This window comes from Caretta caretta, chromosome 5 (genome assembly GCF_965140235.1).
Source record: "Caretta caretta isolate rCarCar2 chromosome 5, rCarCar1.hap1, whole genome shotgun sequence".
Lineage (NCBI taxonomy): Eukaryota > Metazoa > Chordata > Testudines > Cheloniidae > Caretta > Caretta caretta.
The window spans coordinates 90,749,098-90,774,778 of record NC_134210.1 but is presented as its reverse complement, the minus strand read 5'-3'; the positions used below and the strand labels follow the sequence as shown (position 1 = coordinate 90,774,778).

Below are 25,681 nucleotides of genomic sequence, written 5' to 3'. Positions count from 1 at the left end.
TATGCTTATCCAAGGCTCTAGAGCCCCAACATTAATAAGGCAATGAAGTCTCAGCAGCATTAAGGAGCTATTTCAACAGGAACTCAGCCAGACACCTACAGAAAACCCGTTTGCACATCCAATTTAATCTGGGAATCCACTGGGAAGCATACCATTAGTCTTTTCCAAAAACAGTATCAAACACATCTTGCCATGTACCTGGAGGTCACCAAATTCAGACTATTTCAGACCAAGGGAGTAGGGAGAGCAAGTTCCAAAGAGTGTGAGCCCTCAGAATGCCCTGCCAGTTGCTCACTCTTATTTGGGGGTGTGTGTGTCACTCTCGTGTCCCTGTGCCACTGCTGTGGTCAGCAGGAAGAGATGCTTCCCTCAGGTAGGATGGTCCCAGGCTGTTGAGGGCTTTATTGGTTATAAACACACCCTACACTCTATCCAGGGACTGATGGGCAAACAGTGAGGATTTTGAAGCACTCATACGAGCTCACCAATTAGTAGGGTAGTGGTTCTGGACAGTCTTAGTGGACTTATGGCTGTTTGAGGGGCACAAAAGAGCTTTTCCATGGCTTCACTAACAAACCACGCTTTGCTTTACACCAGCTATCATGATCCATGCTTTCAAGATACCTCTAGGAACAATATCTGTGTCCTGGAACAAGTGTTTGTGGAATATCTAGATTAACATTTACAAATGTTGCAACAGGACTGAAGATTCTAGTATTGACAAGACCCAATAAGTCAATCTACAAGGAAACTGCAGCCAGCTACCTGCAGGGAGAAATCTTTCAGAAAAGCTGTGGCATTCTTTAGCCCTGGAGGGAAATGGGATTGGGGGCGGGGGGTGTCTGTAGATGGCCACTTTACCTACAACACAAAACTTCTTTTGTGGATGGTGGATTTTGTGTAGTTATGAGGTGAGAGAGGAAGCACACTGTTCCCTTAAAGTTTTGCTTTTAATGCCACAGTGGAAAAAATGCATTTTTGTTGCACATATTAACAGTTTACTTTTGGATAAACACAATGAAAATATGGTTCTCTTGCTTTCCTACAATAGCTTAAGACAGTAGTACTTCACAGTATGTTTGGTCCAATTGTAAGGCACTTCTTTGTACTGCAGCTATTTCACTTGGCTGCATGCTTCTTGACCATGTCAATGTATTCCTGCACATCATCAGGAGATCCCAGGGCAATAGGTGCTCTCTGGTGGATATCCTCAGGCACTATATCCAGCACTGCCTGGTTTCCTGTAGTAGCAATTCCCCCAGCCTTCTCAATTACAAAGGCCATGGGATTACATTCATAGAGAAGCCTCAGCTGGAAGACAGAAGCCAAAAATTATAGTGATCAGTAGAGTACATTACTTCAGGATATTTTGTATAAAATGTATATCAAAGTTTTCTAGTATTAATCATACTAAGTAGAAAAATAAGCAGTAAATATTTCATATTTAAATTACCTCTTGAAGCAAAGATCAAGCTTATATATGGTATCCTTTTTTCCTAGTATAGACCGTGATGTTTTGGCCATATTTGTCCCCATTTCCCACATGGTGAATATTGTGTTGCCCCGTGCTCTCTTTATGGAGATTGTTCACCTTCCTGTTAAGTGCAGGCATGGTGCAGCACTTGAGTGAATAAGGAGTACTGTAGAGAAGTGGTTCTCAACCAGGGGGGCATAAGTACCCTTGGGGGTATGTAGAGATCTTTCAGGGGGTACAACTCATCTAAATATTTGCATAGTTTAACAGGCTACATAAAAAGCACTAGCAAAGTCAGTACAAACTAAACTTTCATATAGACAAAATAAGTAAGCAATTTTTCAGTAATAGTGTGCCGTGACACTTGTATTTTGTAAGCAATAGTTTGTGAGGTGAAACTTAGGGGTACACAAGACACAGCCTTCTGAAAGGAGTACAGTAGTCTGGAAAGGTTGAAAACCACTGCTGTAGAGTGAGAGACTGTGTGCACAACACTTAACTATTCATTAATAAGTTTAAAAACAACTACAGGTCACTGAAGTTTGCATTGAGAAAAACCTCTGGTTGTGTCAGTTTGTGTAATGAGTAACTGCGTTTTATCTACAAGCTGAAGCAATAATTTCACCCAGAAGTTTTCAAAACAGATTAAAGTTTTGCTGAATAAACAGTTGTCCTCCCCAATTCTTGGGAGGAGAAAGGGGAAAGCAGAGAACAGAGCAGTCTGAGCACTACCAGTTCTGTAAGGATGGGAGGGTGGAGAACAAATGCAAGTGCCTATAGTCACTACACTTTCCCACAAGACCACCAGAGAGTGGTGGTAGAGAGTAGAGGAACAAGAAGTAGAATGGTTCTGCAAGCAATAGCTCCTTTAAGGCAGTGGCTCTCAACATTTCCAGACTATTGTACGCTTTTCAGGGGTCTGATTTGTTTTGTGTACCCCCAAGTTCCACCTCACTTAAAAAGTGCTTGCTTTCAAAATCAGACATAAAAATACAAAAGTGTCACAGCACACTATTACTGAAAAATTGCTTACTTATTTTGACTATTTAATTATAAAATCAATTAGAATATTGTACTTACATTTCAGTGTATAGTATATAGAGCAGTATAAAGAAGTCATTGTCTTATGAAATTTGTTTGTAGTGACTTCGCTAGTGGTTTTTATGTAGCTCATTGTAAAACTAGGCAAATATCTAGATACGTTGATGTACCCACTGGAAGGTCTGTGTATCTCCAGAGGTATGTATACCCCTGGTTGAGAACCACTGCTTTAAAGCAGCTCCAGGAGATTTTTATTTTAACAGCTGGAAGTTGAAGCTAGCCAATTTCAAACTGGAAATAGTGTACATTTTTACCAGTGAGTAATTAACTAGTTGAACAAATTACCAATTGCTGGCAATCTTTAAATCAAGATTGGATGTTTTTCTAAAAGATATGCATTAGGAATTAGTTTGGGAAAGTTCTGTGGCCTGTGTTATACAGGAAGTGAGATGAGATGTCACAATAGTCCAGGGGCGGGCAAACTTTTTGGCCTCAGGGCTGCATTGCGTTTCTGAAATTGTATGGAGGGCCAGTTAGGGGAGGCTGTTCCTGTACATGGCCTGGCCCCCACGCCCTATCTGACCCCCCCACTTCACCCCCTGACAACCCCTGGGGACCCCTATCCCATCCCCTCCCCCCCTGCTCTCAGTCCCCTGACCAACCTCAGACCCCCGCCCCTAACTGCCCCCCGCTGCCCCATCCAACCCCCCCACTCCTTCCTGACTGCCCCCCCCCCCGGGACCCCTGCCCCATCCAACCACCTCCGGACCGTTTCCCCTAACTGCTCCCCCACCCAATTCAACCCCCCTCTCCTTCCTGACTGCTCCCCCCAGGACCCCTGCCCCATCCACCCCCCCACTCCCTGACTGCCCCCTGCCACCCCGTCCAACTCCTCTTCTCCTTCCTGATGGGACCCCTGCCCCCATTCAACTCCCATTCCCCACCCTCTGACCACCCCAACCCCTATCCACACTCCTGACCACCCCACGAACTCCCCTGCCCTCTATCTACCCCCCCCCCCCCGCCCCCTTACCGTGCTGCCTGGAACACCAGTGGCTGGCAGCATAGTTGCACCAGGACAGGCAGCCACGCTGCACAGAGCACCGGGTCAGGCAGGGCTCTGCAGCCCTGCCGCCCACAGCATTGTGCTGCCGCGTGGCTGCAGGGGAGGGGGGACAGCCTCCTGGGCCAGGAGCTCAGGGGCCGCGCAGGACGGTCTCGTGGGCTGGATGTGGTGCGTGGGCCGTAGTTTGCCTACCTCTGCAATAGTCCCTTCTGACCTTGGAAGGTATGAATCTATGAAAGAGGCCAGGGGATTGGGAAAGACTAGGGGGGTGGGAACCCATGGGCCTCTGGCACAACCAGGAGAGCAGCAGAGGAATCCCACAATGATATGGTGAGGGAGGGCAGAACTGACTGGTTTATTGGGGGAGCACCCAGTTCTTAATGTGTTTTAATGCTACTTAAAAAAAAAATCCTACAGTGTCAAACCATGGCAGTAGATATATTCTTGCAACTTGTGCACCATAAAACATTTAAAAACTGGCTGTTACATTGTAAAAATCTTACAATCAGTGTTGTCTAAACTATTCTATCAGACTACATACTTTCTAAAATTAGGTTAATTCATTTTTACCTTTCCTTTGGGGCTTTTGGAGTTGGCTGGATATAAAAAGATTCCTCCATACACCAGAGTACGATGTACATCAGCTACCATAGAACCTATATACCTCGCACCATACGGAGAGCTGCCATCCTGTATAAAGACATTTGATAAACAACCTTTGATTAAATCTTGTTAGCTTTTTTAGTGGTAATAACTTGGCTCTTGCATAGTGTTTTTCATCCATAGAACTCAAAGTAATTTACAAAGAAAGCTTAATTATAGTCATCCTCATTTTACAGATGGGGAAAAACAGAGGTACTGGGCAAGTCATTTTGCATCAAAGTCATACAAAAGGTCAGTGGCAGAGATAAATATGACACAGGACTTCAGATTCCTAGTTCAGAGCCTTAAGCATGCTACCTTCACAGTACTGACAAGACAACGTTAGAAGCTAGAGTTGCTGTGTTCCATTGGGCAAAAACAAAATAAAACAGTGCTATCCCTAGCCCCACTCCATCAAGTTGTGCCCACCAGATCACACCACTTCAGAGCTATAAGTTAAATCAGATCTATAGCAGAACCCATATTTTATGAACTAGCAGGGGGGATCAAATTCATAACTTGCAACATCTCAATATTGCAGTAGGTACCAGTGCACTGCACTTTCTTCTTGTCCTTTAAACCACTGCAAAGCAATTTCCAATACACTGGAATCTGAAGGGCCCTTGACATTTGAGGTCACTATTAATTATTATTAGCATTACTATTAGTACTTCCACTTCCCTCCCCCCAACTCCCTCCTGTCAGGAAAAATGGCTCAGAACTGATTGATTATTCATAAGGCTAGCATTTGTCAATAGAGGTTTTATTATATTTTGCTCTATGGCAATGATCTCCAACCTGTACACCCAAGATCACTTTCTGAATTTAAGGGTAACCCAGGATCTACCCCACCCCCTCTACCCAGTCACTCGCTCTCCCCTACCCTCACTCACTTTCACCAGGCTGGGGCAGGAGGTTGGGAGGGGGTGTGGGCTCTGGGCTAGGGCTGAGGGGTTTTCAGTGTGGGAGGGGGCTCCGGGCTGAGCCTGGGGCAGGGGAGCAGGGGGGTACAAGCTCTGGGAGGGAGTTTGGGTGCAGGAGGGGTCTGAGGGTTGGAGTGCAGGAGAGAGTATGGGGCGCTAGCTCTGGGAGGGGGGCACTTACCTTGGGTGGTTCCCAATCGGTGGTGCAGTGGGGCTTGGCTCCACTCAGGCACATCAGCACCTCCTCCCTATCATGAGCCAGGCCACCCCTGCCAGCCAGTAGTGCACCATGTGGCCATGCTGCTCACAGAAGGGGCCAATGTGCCTCTGCAGCCCCTGGGGGAGGCACATGGCTCTGCAGCCTGCCTGGCTCTGCAGGCACGGCCCCACAGATCCCATTGGCCACAGCTCCCTGTTCCTGACCAATGGGAGCTGCAGGGGCTGTGTTTGCAGACAGGAGCAGTGTGTGGAGACCCCTGTCTCTCCCCCCACCCGCCCCCAGGTAGGGGCATCCTGGCCACTTCAGGGAATGGTGTGGGGCTGCGGCCGGCAGGCAGACCTACTGCGCTGCCACGGCCAGAGATAGCGATTGACTGGGAGAGTCTCCAGGATCGATCCTTTCCCTCTGACATGATTGGGGCAAGGAATTCCATATTCCCATCCTCCTGCCTCTTCATCATGATATCTGAATGGTGTCTAACTAGTCCCTTGTATCAAGAACCACCAGTGTGGCACTGGGCCCCACAGGTTGCTGTGGAGAGAGAAGTGTTGGTTTGGCTCAGGTTAGTTTTCAGCTTTGCAGCAGGCACAGTGTGAAGTTGTACCTTCTAACCTGCAGTTGGACTAGGCTTCCACTCTCAGAAACCAGAGGATTGAGCCAGAAGGCTGAAAGCTAGGTCGTTTAGTTTAAAGCTAGGCAGAGAGAAACTATAAAAGTTAGACAGATTTTCTTTAGGCTTTTTGTTCTCCTCTGGAAAATCTTCACAAACTAACAGTGAATAGTGAGGAGAAAATCTTCACAAACTAACAGTGAATGGCTTAGCAAGGAGATGTGGCACTTCCCCTCAGGGACACCAATTCAAAGAGGATTTGGGACAAAGAAAAAGGTTATCTAATTATCTGCTTGGAATGATTTGTTAGTAGCCTCTTTAGTTTTGTGAAATCTTCTGTTATTCCTCTCTGCTGAGAGGGCTCAAAGACTGAATGAGAATGGACACTTTCTTCCCACTCTTAGGGTGACTCTACACTGCATCTAAGAACATGCTGCCCAGCTGGGGTAGACAGATGCTAGCTCTGCTTGATCAAACATGCTAAAAATAGTGATGTGGCCAGGGGTGGCACACAGGTGGCAGCTTGGGCTAATCACCCAGCTACATACCCTGGCGTCCAGCTAGGTTTGTAATTGGGTGTCTATTCCCAGCCACATTGCTATTTTTAGCATGCTAGCTCAAGCAGAGCTAGTGTGTATCTGTCTACCCTAGCTGGGAAGCACAGTCCCAGCTGCAGTGTAGATGTACTTTCAGAGATGGCTTTCTAGCTCAGAGACAGTGGGCAGTAAGGGGAAGCTTCAATTTCAGATATCACACTCTAACGTGCATGTCTCCAAAGCGGTCAAGTGAGAACTAAATTTATTTTAAAACCCTATAAAAATCTACACAAAAAATATGTCTGTCTTTGAGATGGCATGTTGTATTGTAAAAAGAATTATGCCCTATTATAGTTGTGCTGATAGCAAAGGAAGATCAATCATTGTATAGAACACTGCAACTGATAAAGCAGCATCTTTCACATCTGCAACAGCTGACTTTACTTCAGTCTGATTTTGAAGTTACTCCAGATCTAACTCCAAAGAGCTCCTTAATTTTATCAAGATTCTCAGTAGGTGAGTTTATCAAATCAAGGTCCTGCTAGCTCTGACACAAGTTAAATAAAATCTTACTTTTTTTGTTAACTTAAGGTATTCATCAGGTAGTACTCAGCCAATGCAATTAGCCAATCTTACATAGATAAGATGTAAAGCCACCTGTTGTCACTAGGATTCCCATGTGGGTTTTCTAACAGTGGATGGTAGCTCTGGGGACCTGGCCAGACTCCATTCTGGGTAATTAAGGAGGAAGTTAACATCCAGTTGGGTACGACAGAGGGAATTTATCTTTGTTCTTATTGGCACCTATCAATTTCTGGCTTCATGGCAGGTATTCACAAAGCTTTAAAACAGACCCTGACATTTGAGTATCATAGAATATCAGAGTTGGAAGGGACCTCAGGAGGTCATCTAGTCCAACCCCCTGCTCAAAGCAGGACCGATCCCCAATTAAATCATCCCAGCCAGGGCTTTGTCAAGCCTGAGTAGTCCTTTAAGCGAGAGGATCTCATAGTCAGCTTCAAGCAGCGCTAAGCACAAGTCTTGTTTCCACACCCATTCAGAAGTCCACTATATGAGAGAGGAAAAACAAGCTCTGTAACTTTGTATAAAAACAAACAGTCAGCTATGGTGGCTTACTGATCCACAAAAGGACTTCAGAGATCATGAAGTTAAACAAAGCCCAAGGAATAGTTGGTACACTTTGACTTCTACACTATTAGGGTTCAGTCTCGCCTAACTTTGGCGTTTGACACCCTGCACGTTTGCATGATAAGAGTGTAAAGTTTGAGGCACTGAACATTTGCTTATCTTAGAAAAATTTCTCTAGAAAGTGAACATTTACCTGAGGGAATTTCTTCTTTTTAAGATACTCTGTGACTGCAGGATCAAAATATGCAGCATAGCCCTCATTGAGACTGTAGATATTTCCTCTCTTTTTGATTTTCACATTCTTATCAACCAAAATGAATTCCCCAATTGCCTGACAATAATGAGAAAACAAGTCAATAACTGTGTGTGCGTGTTCTTTACGAGACTAAAGGCAAGTGAATGCTACATACAATTTAGTGAAAACCTACTGCAGTTTCCATTTTCTTTTTACAATTCAGTACTTGGGGGGAAAAAAAAGTACAGCTCTGTAGTCTTGGACCAAAAGTCTTGCTTACCCATCAGATACCCCATAAGCCCTGACTCATACAAGTTTCCTTCACTTGATCATTCCCCATCTCCAAAATTATTATCCTGTGCCAAGAGAATAGTTTGATGCATGTCCACTCAGTTCTTTGTTTTCTTTTTACAACTGATAGCCAAGGTGCAATTGTGGGCAGTTTTAGGGATTGTGAACACCTATTCATTAGGAGCTGGACTGAGATTTTTAACTCAATTTGACTAGCCATGAGATGGTAACAAGTTTGACACTATTAGTCTGACCAGAATGAAAACAGTAACAAAGTGATGAAAGGATCTGTACATAGTTACCAAATGTTTAAGGTCTCTAGTCTCCACTGCAGTAAGTTTTCACATGTGTAAGGGAGGAAAAAAAAAATTGTAAAGGGTCTCTGTTTCTAAACAAACAAAAAAGGTGGTAATACATGCAGACATTTAAACCATTACTATATAGAAAACATCAAATTCTATTTCCTTGAAGCTATTGCCATGGCACGTTCCAAACATGACTTACTATTAGTAAAAGTAAGTGGCAAAACCTGATTTACAATAGAATGGCTTTAAATTAAACTGAATCACTGCAGACAACTGCACTGTGTGATGTTAAATTGACTTTTGAATTCAAAAGTCAGATGACCAATAGCTTCTAGGATGTCAAGCACATGTATACACACTCCATACTTACTCTTTTAAACAATCAGGATGTGATCCGTAAGCGTAAGAGAATATTAAATGTATTTCTGCATCTCTAGTCCACTAGAAGATTAAAGGTACTAGAGTTAAGGAATGTACTAAATTACAAGAGACAGTCTTCAGGGAAATTCTGCAAATGCAAAAGATGCTTAAGTATTCATCACATCAGGTGGCACATGATGTTTACTTGATTCTCTGACTAAACTATCAATTTTGAGGTCATATTAATGACCACTATCTCCAGCAGAAGGGAAGAATGCCAGAAGCTTTTGGGGGTTTATCTATTCTATTTTTATAGGCATATCAACTCCCATTGGCTCTCTTAAGAGTACTGCATCTTCAGATGTTAAGATTTAGTTTGGAAGCAGTTCTATATATTGATTCACTTAGGAAAAATTTGTTCTGGAATTTTGTTATCTCTACAAGAGCAAGCTATTCATACCAGATGTAGGCTTTCTTACCGGGTCAAGCATAAAACAGTTGACACCAGATTCAATGGCTAGCACCAGCATTGTAGCACTCCCATATAGGGCATAACCAGCTGCCACAAGATTACGTCCTGGCTGTAAAGCATCTTTCTCAGAAGGTTCCTCAGCGGAAGCCTGGAATAGGAAGGAAGAGTGTCAAGAATCTTTTTAAACTAAAAATTCCCAGGATTCATCTATTTTATAAGCTTCATTTTTTTACAGTAATAGAACCACAACAGCATGTGCTGCTATAACAGGCTACTAGTGCACACCTTTGGAACACCAGGCCTAAGACAGCATGCCTTCAACTGCTGAAGAGCAGCAATAACGTAATAGATATTTGTTTAAGCTTATTGCTAGAGTATGGTCACCAATTAAAGGGAAAAAAAAATCAGTAGAGAAGTCTCTCCTTAAAACTCTGCTGTTCTGCAATGACGACAAAAACTTCATAACTGTTAGACTGCTAGTGTGTAGACACAAAACTCGTCAGCATGATAGGCATTGATCTCATTGTTTCCTTGTTAATCCCCACTCCCCCCCCCAAATTATCTGTTCTCTGGTCATATACTATACGAAGCTCTTTAAGGTAGGGACCACTTTTGTTCTGTGTTTGCACAGTGCCTACTATATTGGGGTCCTGGTCCATGACTAGGGCTCCTAGCAATATGGTTATACAAATAATTCATGATGAAAGCAAAGGAGACAAAGGCCCTGATCTGACAAAGCTCTTCTATACATGATTTAACTTTAAAGTATATTCATAAGAGCTTTCCTAGATCAGGGCCAAAGAGAGAAGTCAAGCGCTAGGGTGGAATGCAGGAAGTAGAAGAGATGGGGTAGAGATATGTACTATCTTGAAAAGTGATAATGAGTAAGGCTGACTTTCTGTGACCTTCGTGACTTCTGCAGTGTACAGTGTGCCTGGGGCAGTCTCAGACCCCAGCAGTGTTTGGGTGTGGGAGGGGGCAGGGGCATAGGAGAGGGTGAGGCGGGCTCTCAGTGGTGCTTACTCCGGGGGCTCCCCAGAAGCAGCGACATCCCCTTCGCTCAGCTGTTGGTGGAGGTGTGACCAGGCAGTTCTGTGCGCTGCCTCTGCCCAGAGCGCTGGCTTCGCAGCTCCCATTGGCTGGGAACTGTGCTGTCTGCTGCTGATGGGGGTGAGGTGCGGAGCCAGGTAGGTAGCCTGCCAGCCCTGCCACCCGCCTTGCCCTCACACCAGCAGAGGTCCCAGGCCTTGTGCCACCACCTGCACACCCTTCCCCCCGCCACCCCCAACAGTTTTATTCACTGGTATTTTTAATAAAATGTCTGACTTTTACTAAAAATAACCGTGACTAAAACGTAGCCTTAATAATGAGTGCCTTCAATTTGATGCAGAAATCGGAGGCAGAATTTAAAAAACAAAGTGGAACTTTAGTCATAATGTTTACAATTGACTAGTACCAAGAACTTGTTTTTTTTTACTCCTGGGTGAAGTGAGCCCAAAAAAGTTACTGGTGCATCGAAACCTGGGTCAGGGCGGTTAAAGATGGACAGTGTGTCTTGTCTGAATTCACACAGTTGTTTCCATGGTTGAGACATGTTAATCCTGTATTTCATATGCCTGCAAATGAGACTTCTATCTTTCAGAATGAATTAGGCATGTTACATTTATAAGCAATGTTTCAAACTGAATCTCATCTGGGAAGCCTGTCCTCAGGCTGACAGGACTACTTGTACAAGATGGGAGAACTAGTTTCATTGAAGAATGCACATAACTCAGGTAGATGAGATTAGTGTTCTGTTTGGTCTCAAGTTGTATGAGTAATTATGAAGCACTTAACTCCTGTTATCCTTGTCATTGTTAGAGGAATCTAACTGGCTAACTGAATATCAGTCAGGATTGCATGTATGTAGGTCTATTAACCAAGTGCTGTGTATCACTCAAAGGTATTGTGTAACCGAGCATTTGTAGATTTAGTTGGATTTCATTAAATCTTTGGATCCAACCTTATTCCATCATGAGCTGGTTAAGTGTGAAGAACTACTACCCTCCCCCCCCGACTGTTTTAGCATGACAACATCCCACTTTACCTTTCTGTAGATGGCAAAGATAGTTCCAATGGAAACAAGGCAGTCAATGTTAGAAGAGCCATCAAGAGGATCCATGCAGACTATATATTTACCCTGGAAAATAAAGACCGAAGAACTGGATTTAGTTATTTGCCCATCTACCCCAAATAAAAATGTTTTGCCACCTAATCTACTCAAGTTAATTTCTAGCCAAGAACAGTTTAAAGCTACGTCTACACTAGAAACTTCAAAGTGCTGCAGAGGAAGCGTTCCCATGGCCGTGCTTTGCAGTGTGTGTGGTGTCATGCGCGAGCCCTGGGAGAGAGCTCTCCCAGCACTCCTGGTAATCCACCTCCACCAGGAGAATAGCTCCAAGCACTCTGAGCCTGTCCACACTAGCGCTTTAAAGCACTCAAACTCGCTGCGCTCAGGGGGGTGAGCGCCCTATAAAAATATAAGTGTAGACAAGGTCTAAGGTAATGTGATGTAGCTATATTCTCAAGAAGTGGAATACTATTTTGATGATTTATTTTTGGCTAAGTTTTTAGCATTGTTTAATTGCTTGAGCATCTGTATGAACAGAATTTGGGAAATGTTTAATTGAAAGAACAGATGATGCCACTGTTCTTTGTAGTGGCACATGCAGTGCAGTAGAGTCTTGCTACAGTCACAAAGAAAAATACGGAAGCTAAAAGGTCATCCTTTAAGCATACATTGATGAGCTGTTATTACACCACTTTCAGTAAGCAGCAACTGTTAGGGAGGCCCTGCAAAACCTAGCACCCTAGCTTTTTTTTACCTTTTCATCTTTTATAAAAAAAATTGTCTTAATTTACACAGTAGCATGAGAAACTGAGATCAGTTTTTGTTTAGGCTCAATTTGAGCCATTTAAAAACAACAAACAACCACCACCTACCTGATCAAGAATAACACAACGCCTGAATAACGCACAGTGTACTTCAAAGAAACACCAAGCTGAGATTTGTTACACCTGCTCACACATCACACTGCCAATTTGTGGCTTTACCATACTGTTTTCCTAATTTAAAAAAAAATAAAAAAATTCCTCCTGCTGCTGCTGCACGAAAGACTCAGACAAGGGATACCGACAAAGGGAAAGTTCTCTAATTCTTTACTTATAGTAATAAGTTACTTGTAGTTTGTAAGAGTAAAAAGAAATTGAGGTGTTTAAGTGGATTGTATCCCTTTAATCATCATGATCCCAGTAGTGGATTTAAGTCCAGCAATCCTTAACAGCAGTGCTGGCTCTTTAACAGGGGCAGTAATTCTGCTTTAGCTAGAGCACAGTAGCTCAGATTCAGCAGCAAAACGCTTTAACATGGAGTCTCAGCTAAAGGGTTTTTTTTTTTTTTTTAAATTAAGGTGCTCCAGCATTGGGTCGTCGTAGCCTTTTCAACTGGAGGTTCTGTTTAACTGGGACAAAAGGCACCAAGGTGTCCCAACAAAGCAAATTCTATTGTACTTTGCTAAATTTCTTTAGGAAAAAAATCAGAAAACCACCACCACAATTGTGGCATGGTCACATTAAAAGGAGTCCGGAGCAATTCACTAATACTGCTCTAACAAGTGTATACATTCCTGCAAATGCATATAAATAATGCAACTGCATAGGCCACATAGTAAATTCAAAAACTTGTTTTTATTGATTATTTTATTTTTGAAGAGGAAGGAGAACACTAGTGGAAATTTAATATTTCTAGGAAAGACTACAAATCAGTAAAAAAAAAAAAACAAAAAAACAAAAAAAAACCCCACACTTGTCCTACAATTAAATGACACTGTCAATTCTTTAAGTCAGTCCTGAAGTCCTCACTCAGACTTTGCTGAGTCATACTCCTATTGCCTTCAGTGAGAAATTTGCCTGAGGAGGGACCTTTATGGATTGATCCATAAAAATAGTAATTCGGTGATTTACTAAAAATGCTATAGGAAGAGCCTGCTTGAGAACCATCTAGGGGAAAAAAAAAAAAAAAAAAAAAAAGCACACATGCAAATTGCTCCAGAGGTAAGGAAGTACAAACAATACAGAATTTAGGACCAAAGGGGGAAGAAAGGCTCAAAAAATGTGGGAGCAGAACTGGAGGAAAGAAACCAGGTAGGAGTGAATGGAAAATGTAACTCAAATAGAGAGGGTTGAATATTCATTGAACAGAAACAGGAAAATATTGGTAGTATCCAGAAAAACACGTATTTGGCTAACTGCCTTTGAAATCTTTAACTCCAGTTCAATTTTTACATATTTGAAGAAAAGTATTTGTAAAAGTTAACTTGAATCCAAATATTGACAAGTTTTGTAAGTTACTAACCCTTTTTTCAGCATCTACTATTATAGCATTTTTGTTTTCTTCTGACACAATAACACATGTAGTGAACGATGACTTGAGCATGTTAATCACCAGGTCATTGGAAAGGACATCCAGCTTCTTTACTTGGTCTCCTGTCACATTGGTGGAACCAGCTATTCCATAGCTAAAGCAATGGAAAGAGATTCTCATGAGGAACAAAAATACAGTATAACCTCAGTTACGAACACCCTGGGAATGGACGTTGTTCGTAATTCTGAACATTGACTTAATACAGCTTTGCAACTTTACTATGCAGAAGAAAAATGCTGCTTTCCCTGTATTTTTTTAGTAGTTTACGTTTAACACTGTACTATATTTGCTTTTTTTGGTCTGATTGTGTACTTCCAATCCAATGAGGTGTTTGGTTGACTGGTCAGTTCATAACTCTGAGGTTCTATTGTATGGCATTTTGTAATATTAGGAGCACTGCATCTGGCCCCTCCAACACTGGAGAGTTTACTTTATGCCATCATTGACCTCCATCTTCTATAACTTTTGGATGAGACTACAATTCCATTCAATTGTTTTGATCTACTGGCCAGTGAACTGCCCGATTCCTCTTCCTCCCTCTATCCTGAAGATTGGAAATCTCAGAATGAAGGATCCTTTAACAGCCACTATTGTCTCAAGTCTACACGACACTCACAATTTAATACCAAAAAATAGCATTTAAACATTATCTATAATTAGACAAGCTCTGCTGGAGTAGGTTAAGACTTACTTAAAAGGACTAAAAATTGGTAGCCATGAATCCAGGTTCTTCAAGGTAATAGTTATGACTTGGGATTATCTGGGACTGCTTGTTCTTTCCTCCTGTAACATCTCTAAGTAAATCCTTGCTCTTAGCTTCAGCCAGCCTCATTCATGAGGCTTGTCTCTTGTGACCTCATTAGAAAGCCTAAGCATTAGAGGTTAGTCAACCCTTATGGGTGTTCAGGGCTTTTGAATTACACCCACATCACCATGGCATCCTGGGGAATTTCCACAGCTGCCTCCCAGCAGCTCCATCACAGGAGGGCAGCTTTATTTTACCTTAGGATGCATCAATTCTGCTAGTGGAAGCTTGCAGGAAACTTCCACTGAAGGTGCCTATCTTCCCCCCCCTCCAGCTGTCTCCACCCATCTTCTGGCCTGCACAGACCCCAATGACACAGATATGGTAGGCACCATGCACCACTGAAACAAGCACTCATGCTCCTCCATGCCAAACTTTCTACAATGGGATGACAGGTGTTTTGTTCCCATCAGCAAGAGCTGGGAATTAACACTCTCGTACTGGCTATTTCTTAAATCTTGAAGGCAAATTACCATTGTTTTGTCCAGTCTGCACATTATTTGAAGTCAGTATGGCTTGATATTCAATTCTGCAATTTCCTTCTAACAAGCATGGTTAACAGAGCATTTCACAATAATTTCCTTCCATCCCCCACTGCTTCAAAAGATAAAGGCATGTGATAGTATTTCTCACCCATTTATTCATGACTTGAACAAAACACCTCAGTGGAAGATAATTTCCTGCCCAGACCAAGGCCAAGGGGAAAAGGAAAGTGCTTCCACCTCAGTCTCTAAACAAATTACACAGATACTGTATTAAGTGAAACTTCTGTAGCAGTTTTAAATTATAATGGTCAGACAAAGCTATCTGTGTCAGACAAGAAATATCCATAATTCAAATGGGTACAGTTCTCACATCTGTACATAAAGTTTTTTTTTTTTTTTTTGAAAACACAAGAACATGGAAAAGTTCAATACACAGAAATTCTCCATGCTGGCTCACACACCGTTTTCAGCTGGCGTGAAAGTGCTGCAGTTGATCCCTGAGAGGCAGTAAGTAGGTTGAGGGAAGAATTCTTCTGTCAATCCAGCACTTTCTACACAGGTGTTACACTGGCAGAGCTACATCTCTCAGGATGTGGATATTTATCCGAGAGACATAGCTGTGCGAGCGTAAGGGTCCAGTGTTGATCAGCCCTATATTTGAAGTCAAGATAGCTAGTCAAGTCATTTGTAAAATCCACTGAGAGGTTTTACTTCCATTTTACAGCAACTTTTTCACAACACAAGAAGTTTTGTCAATTTTCCTTTAGTGCTAACAAATTCATTTCCTAATTATAAAAGGCTACTCTGTGTTGCTGGAGGCCTTTTGGTTAACATGTTTTCTATCATTTGCTGTAAGTTGTCAAATTAGTAAAGTTTCCATAAAATTGCTCACTAATGAAACAGGTCATTATTGTAGGCATTTCTAGAGAGCTGCTAAGTACAGTATCCGGCGAGTCATCAATATGCAAAATAATTAGAAGTAGGTTACAGTGCAGTAACTTCAGTTTATATTCATCATTACAAGAAAATAAGCACTAGCTTATTTCTGATGCTACCATGAAGCAGTTCACTGTAGTACTAGCTCTGATTGCTTAGATACTTGACAAATCGCAGCTCCCCACAAGGACTGACTCAGTCTTATTCTTTCACAACTTCACGTAAAACTCACCTTTTATTCCTGACAGCATTATAAAAAAAAAGGTTTTAATCAAACTGATTAAAGTGGTTCTAAGATATTAAATCAGACGGCAGTTGATAATTCAGCCATTAATCAAGCTGTGTCTTCACATTCAAAAATTTGAAGCTGAAAAAAGTTTAATTGCACAAAGATTTTATCATCAACTGAAGGCTCGTCTGAAGGCCACTTCATATCTTAGCTTCTGCCATATCAGTTATAGCAGAACACTAGCTGTGCTGTAGTGAAGGTAGCCCAACTCTGAGGGCTCTAAAATCTAGTTACTCTCCCTGCATTGAAATTGTCTTGTTCTCTTCTTTGAAACTCAGCACTATTGCATCTACCTTCAGTAAATACTCACTAGAGAGAGGAGGAACAATAGAGAGTTTTACAAAATTAGATAAATGCTGAGAGCTTGTCTACATGGTGTGTTAGTTCGCCCCAGCTGGAGTGTAAATTCTAGTGCACACCAGCATGCAGATACTTGCTGTATGTGCGGACCCTGCTGGCGTGCACTAAAAGTTCCTAAGGGTATGTCTACACTACGGAATTAGGTTGAATTTATAGAAGTCGTTTTTTTAGAAATCGTTTTTATATATTCCAGTGTGTGTGTCCCCACAGAAAATGCTCTAAGTGCATTAAGTGAATTAACTCGGCGGAGCGCTTCCACAGTACCGAGGCAAGCGTCGATTTCCGGAGCGTTGCACTGTGGGTAGCTATCCCACAGTTCCCGCAGTCTCCGCTGCCCATTGGAATTCTGGGTTGAGATCCCAATGCCTGATGGGGCTAAAACATTGTCATGGGTGGTTCTGGGTACATATCGTCAGGCCCCCGTTCCCTCCCTCCCTCTGTGAAAGCAAGGGCAGACAATCGTTTCGCACCTTTTTTCCTGAGTTACCTCTGCAGACGCCATACCACGGCAAGCATGGAGCCCGCTCAGGTAACCGTCACTGTATGTCTCCTGGGTGCTGACAGATGCGGTATTGCATTGCTACACAGTAGCAGCAACCCATTGCCTTCTGGCAGCAGATGGTGCAACATGACTGGTAGCTGTCATTGTCATGTCCGAGGTGCTCCTGACCACGTCGGCCAGGAGCGCCTGGGCAGACATGGGCACAGGGACTAAATTTGGAGTGACTTGACCAGGTCATTCTCTTTAGTCCTGCAGTCAGTCCTATTGAACCATCTTATGGTGAGCAGGCAGACGATACAGATTGCTAGCAGTCGTACTGTACCATCTTCTGCCGGACAGGCAAGAGATGAGGATGGATAGCAGTCATATTGCATCATCTTCTGCCGGGCAGGCAAGAGATGAGGATGGCTAGTAGTCGTATTGCACCATCTTCTGCCGAGCAGCCATGAGATGTGGATGGCATGCAGTCCTTCTGCACCGTCTGCTGCCAGCCAAAGATGTAAAAGATAGATGGAGTGGATCAAAACAAGCAATAGACCAGATTTGTTTTGTACTCATTTGCTTCCCTCCCTCCCCCGTCTAGGGGACTCATTCCTCTAGGTCACACTGCAGTCACTCACAGAGAAGGTGCAGCGAGGTAAATCTAGCCATGTATCAATCAGAGGCCAGACTAACTTCCTTGTTCCAATAAGAACTATAACTTAGGTGCACCATTTCTTATTGGAACCCTCCGTGAAGTCCTGCCTGAAATACTCCTTGATGTAAAGACACCCCCTTTGTTGATTTTAGCTCCCTGAAGCCAACCCTGTAAGCCATGTCGTCAGTCACTCCTCCCTCCGTCAAAGCAACGGCAGACAATCGTTCCGCGCCTTATTTCTGTGCGGATGCCATACCAAGGCAAGCATGGAGGCCGCTCAGCTCACTTTGGCAATTAGGAGCACATTAAACACCGCACGCATTATCCAGCAGTATATGCAGCACCAGAACCTGGCAGAGCGATACCGGGCGAGGAGGCGACGTCAGCGCGGTCACGTGAGTGATCAGGACATGGACACAGATTTCTCTGAAAGCATGGGCCCTGCCAATGCATGCATCATGGTGCTAATGGGGTAGGTTCATGCTATGGAACGCTGATTCTGGGCTCAGGAAACAAGCACAGACTGGTGGGACCGCATAGTGTTGCAGGTCTGGGACGATTCCCAGTGGCTACGAAACTTTCGCATGTGTAAGGGCACTTTCATGGAACTTTGTGACTTGCTTTCCCCTGCCCCGAAGCGCATGAATACCAAGATGAGAGCAGCCCTCACAGTTGAGAAGCGAGTGGGCGATAGCCCTGTGGAATCTTGCAACGCCAGACAGCTACCGGTCAATTGGGAATCAATTTGGAGTGGGCAAATCTACTGTTGGGGCTGCTGTGATGCAAGTAGCCTAGGCAATCAAAGATCTGCTGATATCAAGGGTAGTGACCCTGGGAAATGTGCAGGTCATAGTGGATGGCTTTGCTGCAATGGGATTCCCTAACAGTGGTGGGGGCCATAGACGGAACCCATATCCCTATCTTGGCACCGGAGCACCAAGCCGCCGAGTACATAAACCGCAAGGGGTACTTTTCGATAGTTCTGCAAGCTCTGGTGGATCACAAGGGACGTTTCACCAACATCAACGTGGGATGGCCGGGAAAGGTACATGACGCTCGCATCTTCAGGAACTCTGGTCTGTTTCAAAAGCTGCAGGAAGGGACTTTATTCCCAGACCAGAAAATAATTGTTGGGGACGTTGAAATGCCTATATGTATCCTTGGGGACCCAGCCTACCCCTTAATGCCATGGCTCATGAAGCCGTACACAGGCAGCCTGGACAGTAGTCAGGAGCTCTTCAACTACAGGCTGAGCAAGTGCAGAATGGTGGTAGAATGTGCATTTGGACATTTAAAGGTGCACTGGCGCAGTTTACTGACTCGCTTAGACCTCAGCGAAACCAATATTCCCACTGTTATTACTGCTTGCTGTGTGCTCCACAATACCTGTGAGAGTAAGGGGGAGACGTTTATGGTGGGGTGGGAGGTTGAGGCAAATCGCCTGGCTGCTGGTTACGCGCAGCCAGACACCAGGGCGGTTAGAAGAGCACAGGAGGGCACGGTATGCATCAGAGAAGCTTTGAAAACCAGTTTCATGACTGGCCAGGCTACGGTGTGAAAGTTCTGTTTGTTTCTCCTTGACGAAACCCCCAGCCCCTTGGTTCACTCTACTTCCCTGTAAGCTAACCACCCTCCCCTCCTCCCTTCGATCACCGCTTGCAGAGGCAATAAAGTCATTGTTGCTTCACATTCATGCATTCTTTATTCATTCATCACACAAATAGGGGGATGACTACCAAGGTAGTCCAGGAGGGGTGGTGGAGGAGGGAAGGAAAATGCCACACAGCACTTTAAAAGTTTACAACTTTAAAATTTATTGAATGCCAGCCTTCTTTTTTTGGGCAATCCTCTGTGGCGGAGTGGCTGGTTGGCCGGTGGCCCCCGCACCATGTTCTTGGGCGTCTGGGTGTGGAGGCGGGCGGTTGGTTACACAGGGGCTGTAGTGGCAGTCTGTGCTCCAGCTGCCTTCGCTGCAGCTCAACCATACACTGGAGCATACTGGTTTGGACCTCCAGCAGCCTCAGCATTGAATCCTGCCTCCTCTCATCACGCTGCCGCCACATTTGAGCTTCAGCCCTATCTTCAGCCTGCCACTTACTCTCTTCAGCACGCCACCTCTCCTCCCGGTCATTTTGTGCTTTCCTGCACTCTGATATTATTTGCCTCCACGCATTCGTCTGTGCTCTGTCAGTGTGGGAGGACAGCATGAGCTCAGAGAACATTTCATCTCGAGTGTGTTTTTTTTTATTTCTAATCTTCACTAGCCTCTGGGAAGGAGAAGATCCTGTGATCATTGAAACACATGCAGCTGGTGGAGAAAAAAAAAAAAAAAAAAAAAAGGGACAGCGGTATTTAAAAAGACATTTTATAAAACAGTGGTTACACTCTTTCAGAGTTATTCTTGCTGTTAACGTTACATACATAGCACATGTGCTTTTGTTACAAGGTCGCATTTTGCCTCCCCCCACCGCGTGGCTACCCCCTCAACCCTCCCCGTGGCTAACAGTGGGGAACATTTCTGTTCAGCCGCAGGCAAACAGCTCAGCAGGAACGGGCTCCTCTGAAGAAAAGCACCCTATTTCAACCAGGAGACCATGAATGATATCTCACTCTCCTGAGGATAACAGAGAGAGATGAAGAACGGATGTTGTTTGAACGCCAGCAAACATACACTGCAATGCTTTGTTGTACAGTGATTCCCGAGTATGTGTTACTGGCCTGGAGTGGTAAAGTGTTCTACCATGAAGGACGCAATAAGGCTGCCCTCCCCAGAAACCTCTTGCAAAGGCTTTGGGAGTACATCCAGGAGAGCCACGAATGCCAGGGCAAAGTAATCCTTTCACATGCTTGCTTTTAAACCATGTATAGTATTTTAAAAGGTACACTCACCGGAGGTCCCTTCTCCGCCTGCCGGGTCCAGGAGGCAGCCTTGGGTGGGTTCGGGGGGTACTGGCTCCAGGTCCAGGGTGAGAAACAGTTCCTGGCTGTCGGGAAAACCGGTTTCTCCGCTTGCTTGCTGTGAGCTATCTTCTTTGTCCCCAAAACCTGCTTCCGTGTTGCCTCCATCTCCATTGAAGGAGTCAAACAACATGGCTGGGGTAGTGGTGGCTGAACCCCCTAAAATGGCATGCAGCTCATCATAGAAGCGGCATGTTTGGGGCTCTGACCCGGAGTGGTCATTCGCCCCTCTGGTTTTCTGGTAGACTTGCCTCAGCTCTTAAGTTTCACGCGGCACTGCTTCGGATCCCTGTTATGGCCTCTGTCCTTCATGCCCTGGGAGATTTTGACAAAGGTTTTGGCATTTCGAAAACTGGAACGGAGTTCTGATAGCACGGATTCCTCTCCCCATACAGCGATCAGATCCCATACCTCCCGTTCAGTCCATGCTGGAGCTCTTTTGCGATGCTGGGACTCCATCATGGTCACCTCTGCTGATGAGCTCTGCATGGTCACCTGCAGCTTGCCACGCTGGCCAAACAGGAAAGGAGATTCAAAAGTTCGCAGTTCTTTTCCTGTCTACCTGGCCAGTGCATCTGAGTTGAGAGTGCTGTCCAGAGCGGTCACAATGGAGCACTCTGGGATAGCTCCCGGAGGCCAATACCGTTGAATTGTGTCCACAGTACCCCAAATTCGACCCGGCAAGGCCGATTTAATCCACTTGTCAGGGGTGGAGTAAGGAAATCGATTTTAAGAGCCCTTTAAGTCGAAATAAAGGGCTTCATCGTGTGGACGGGTGCAGGTTTACATTGATTTAACGCTGCTAAATTCGACCTAAAGTCCTAGTGTAGACCAGGGCTTAGTGCATATTGACTTAAACATTAAGAAACTTAAGTGCATGCCAGCAGGGTCCACGCAGACAGCAAGTGTGAGACATGCTAGTGTGTATTAGAATTTACTCCCTACCTGGGATGCACTAATACCCCCATGTAGACATGTCTTTAGATGGAGTTTTGGAACTTCCAATCATTTGGTTTACCTGCCAAGCTCATATAAAATTTGAAAGGTCATTTTACTTATTTTTACCATTATATTCTGGAGTCTAAATCTGAGGTTTTTTTTAAAGTAAGATAACAGGCGATACTGACAGACCATTGAGTACAAATTTTTTTCCCTACTCCTTTAAGGTAGCTTTTTATTGCTACATGACAAAATGCTCTCAATTTTATTTCCACAGAAGCATGAGCTGAACTGAGAGCCCAAGACTGAGAAATTAACATCCCTTTAGCATGTGAAAGAATGCACTACAATCCAAACAAAATTTGCATTTATAAAACTTCTGATTGGCTGTTAGTCACAACCCATAAAGATAGTAGTAACAAGAACAGTCACTACAACTGCAGACCATCTCTTGTCCTTGAGCTGTGTGCAGCTCTGCAAATGACAAGAGTTGCTTACTGTTTAACAGATAACTCCTACATGCTCCAATATCCACAGCCAATGGGAGTTTCACCTTAAGAAAGAAGGGCAGGATATCTATAGTTATGAACAGGCATGGGAGAATTTGATTTTAATATAATTTGCCTAGGATCAAATTAAAAATGCTTGTTATCTATTTAGATTTTCACAGTTGTGCTAAGCTTTTATGTTTATAGATTTAAATTTTCACAACTGTAGAAAATTAGGGGGAGGACAGACAGTTATTTGATAGTCGATGTGGAGATTCAAAAAGTTACAGCTTTATAACCATTGACAAGTTGTCAACATCATATGTCAAAATATATAAAGTAAATATCCTTAAATCAAACTCTAATAAATTCTTAGGCAAAGTAAAAAATGCTGTTTCTGTAAATTTTGATCATCAGTGGAAGTTTTGTTGGTTTGTGTATACAATGAAATCAAAAAGTTTACCAATACTTGAATCTTTCCAAGCCTGGTTAATTATTAAATTGTTAAGTGTCTCTTGTATTAGCCTGCTTTCCCCAATATGCACATGATTGTCTCTTGCATCAGGAATTCTAAGATCACATCACTTTTTTTTAGCTGACGTATTTAAAAACCAGTGGTGAAGATGTTTGACAGATTAAAAAATAAAAAAGTAGAACCTGCTTGGACACAAATGAAAGGCTACTGAAAGTGAGCAATTGATAAAATGGCTTAAAGTTTAGAATTGCAATATTAGTAGTTGGCTAGTATTTCAGCCATTTTAAATAACTTTAAAGGGCAATAGGACTATTTTTCATTCACTGTCCAATCCCTCTGGAAGCTACAAGTTGAAACATGCCCCATCTTCTTTCTTCTGAGTGCACTAGTTTGGATTACATTGCTTAAATCCATTTAAAAACCAGAATTGAAGCTTCTGTTCATTAAGCTACAAAGGTTACATAGGTTTTGCAGACAAGGAAAGCGGGCAAACAGACTCTTTACGTTTCCCTATCTTTCAAAGTTATGGTACAAACTGAAATGAGCAAGAAAACTCATAGGTGAGATTGAGCCAAGCACTTTTGTGCAAGATTACCCTGAACTGTAAATACCACCAACCCTTTGAAGCAACTGCCACCCCCTGCCAAAACAGTAGGCTAGGAGGACAAAGGTTCAAACTTAATTCTGAATTTGAACATCTCAAAATTCTCCTTTGAACAGGATACTAGTACTAATGCAGTGCAGTTGTTTTGTCTGCAAATATATCAATACTGAGCCATATAGAGTCAGGTAATAAGCTTACGTGTATATTATTCAGAAAGAGGTGGCAAGAATACTTAGCTAGGCAAAGTGTTGCCTAATTAACAGATTAACTAAGATTAAGCGTTATATGTAATAGTGTCACAATGTATCCATGATAATGCAGCCTGTCAACACTAGGTTTGCCATACCTGGATGGCTATTTAAGTAGTACACACCTTCCTTCCTATGCTGTTTACACAGTCAATCCTAACTGTCAACGTAAGGTTCCTCCACGTTGCCAATCCTTAAAGGCAATTTTAGTTTCATAAACAGAAAATGAAATTGGTCCTCCCAGGGCACCTTTGAGCTATGCTTCAGAGGACGGCAGTCTTGGTTTTTAGCTGGGTAGAAATCTTATTCCCAATAACCTCGCTTAGCCTAGGATTGCAATGAATGTTTGCAGGCCACCATAACGCCGCATGGTGCTTTACAATTCCCTAAACTGCCATCCCTGCGCTGAGGGCCCTACAGTGCGAGGCCCCAGTTCTGCAAAGCCCCACCGAACGCAGCTCTGCAGCAAGGGCGCCGGAACCGGGGGGCCCAGGGCCCCTTCAGTTCACGCGCCGGAAGAGGGGGGAGTACCGCGCGGGGGGGGCGGGGTTCTTTTGGGGGGGGGGAAGGAGAGAAGAGGCGGCGCCAGGGCGGGGTCTCGGTTGCGGCGCCGGTAGCCGCCCCCACACTTTTAGGGAGTTTCCGCCGCTCCTGCTTGGGCGGGGCCTACCCTGGCGAAAGCAAGTTACGCTCACAGAGGCCCAGGAAGCCCTTCCCGCGCCGAGGTGGCGGACTCCCGCCCCTGGAGGTGCAATCCCGGCTGGGCTGTGGCGAGTGGCCGATCCCGTTCCTCCGGCAGAGGGGCCGGGCAGGGCGGCTCTGCCCCACGGTGAGCCCCGGCCTGGGCGCGGGGGCGGGCGACTCACAGGTGGGCGATGCCCGCCTTGCGCACGGCGGTGGAGATGGCCTTGATGGCGGTGCAGAGCGCGTTGAGCAGCTGGGTGAGCTCCCCGGTGCCCTGGGCCCGCCTCCCCTCCTCCATCACGAAGCGGGTCAGGGTGACGACGTTGGTGTCGAACGGGGACTGGTCCGTCATGGTGGTGGCAGCTGCGGGGCCGGGCGGGGAGACCGACTGCCACGGAGCTGCAGCGAGACCCACACGCCACCCCCTCCGCTGCCGCCCGGGAACTTCACCAGCCGCGGAGCGAGGGAGTGTCCCGGCCCGGGCCTATCGGCAGACGGGACTGGGAGCAGCCGGCCCCCGGGATCCGCCCCCAAACCGGGGCTGCTTCCCTGTCACCACCTCTTCCCCACATCCTTCCCTCAGCCTTGTCCCCTTTTACCTCTTAGCCCCGCCCGCGGGACCCACCTCCGCCCGCCCCCAAACCCCGGCTGCTTCCCCGGCAACCTCTTCCCCACATCCCTCCCTTCTCCCGGCCCGGCCCCCACCCAGCCCATCTCGCCTTCCCTTCTTCCCGCTTTAGCCCCCACACGTGCTCCAGCCCCCCACTCATCTCCTCCGGGAGCTGGGCCCTTTCCCCTTCCCGCCTCATCCACTCCCCCCGCAACATCTCAGCCTCCCTCCTGTCCCTGGGGCTTTGCTTTGCTCTCCTCATTGCGCTGAATCGCTGCTCAGGGCCCAGGAGCCCCTAGAGAGGATGGGTTAAATATTGGAGATAAACTTATCCCCACTCACCTTCCCCAGCACACAGACACATGCATGGGTGGATATGTGGGAAAGCAATTGGTTAGTATATTCAAATTGAAGCACTTTTGGGGTGGGGGGTATGTAGGGTGACCAGATAGCAAGTGTAAAAAATCAGGATAGGGAGTCAGAGGTAATAGGTGCCTATATAAGAAAAAGCCCCCAAAATCGGGACTGTCCCTATAAAATCGGGACTGTCCCTATAAAATCGGGACATCTGGTCACCCTAGGGGTATGTGATAGGTTGTTGCGTCATCTTCCCCTACAGAAAACCACCTTTAACTTTAATGACATTAATAGAGAACAAGTGGAGATACTTCTACTGCACCAAAAAAAATCTAGATACAGCACATGACTGCTGCAAAATCCTAAATCTAGCATATGGATCCTGCTGGATCTTGGCAGTTTTTAGCCCCAAACTGTAAATTGTGCAATCTAAAAAGAAAACAAATGTTGCCTCTCTTACTTCACTAGAAAAATATACTACATTAAATACAATTTAGCTGAAACATGCTGATTTCTTT

General features: G+C 44.7%; 2 protein-coding genes and 1 long non-coding RNA gene across 29 annotated transcripts in view; 1 reads left to right on the top strand and 2 right to left on the bottom strand.

Annotated features, from left to right (window-relative positions):
* Window positions 1-931: 931 nt before the first annotated feature.
* LOC125637109 (fructose-1,6-bisphosphatase 1) lies at window positions 932-24,681 on the bottom strand. Its single transcript, XM_048851235.2, has 7 exons — window positions 24,379-24,681; window positions 13,718-13,880; window positions 11,411-11,503; window positions 9,332-9,472; window positions 7,855-7,992; window positions 4,152-4,271; window positions 932-1,311 (listed from the first exon to the last, which is right to left on the bottom strand). Exons 1-7 carry the CDS (start codon window positions 24,546-24,548, stop codon window positions 1,120-1,122), a joined length of 1,017 nt encoding a protein of 338 aa, XP_048707192.2. The 5' UTR covers window positions 24,549-24,681; the 3' UTR covers window positions 932-1,119.
* On the bottom strand, window positions 19,590-24,059 carry LOC125637111 (uncharacterized). The gene is made up of 2 exons (XR_012668549.1): window positions 20,690-24,059; window positions 19,590-20,108 (listed from the first exon to the last, which is right to left on the bottom strand). It is a non-coding gene; the product is annotated as an uncharacterized LOC125637111 (long non-coding RNA).
* AOPEP (aminopeptidase O (putative)) overlaps window positions 24,191-25,681 on the top strand; it is a 412,311-nt gene continuing 410,820 nt past the window's right edge. For 24 of the 27 annotated variants that reach the window (XR_012668547.1, XR_012668548.1, XM_048851221.2 and 21 more), the window contains exon 1: window positions 24,201-24,341. The gene's annotated coding sequence lies outside the window, so the exon portion shown is untranslated. Of the gene's footprint in view, window positions 24,342-25,681 lie in introns of all 27 variants that reach the window. The other 3 variants (XM_075128662.1, XM_075128663.1, XM_075128664.1) reach the window with 3 other exon arrangements.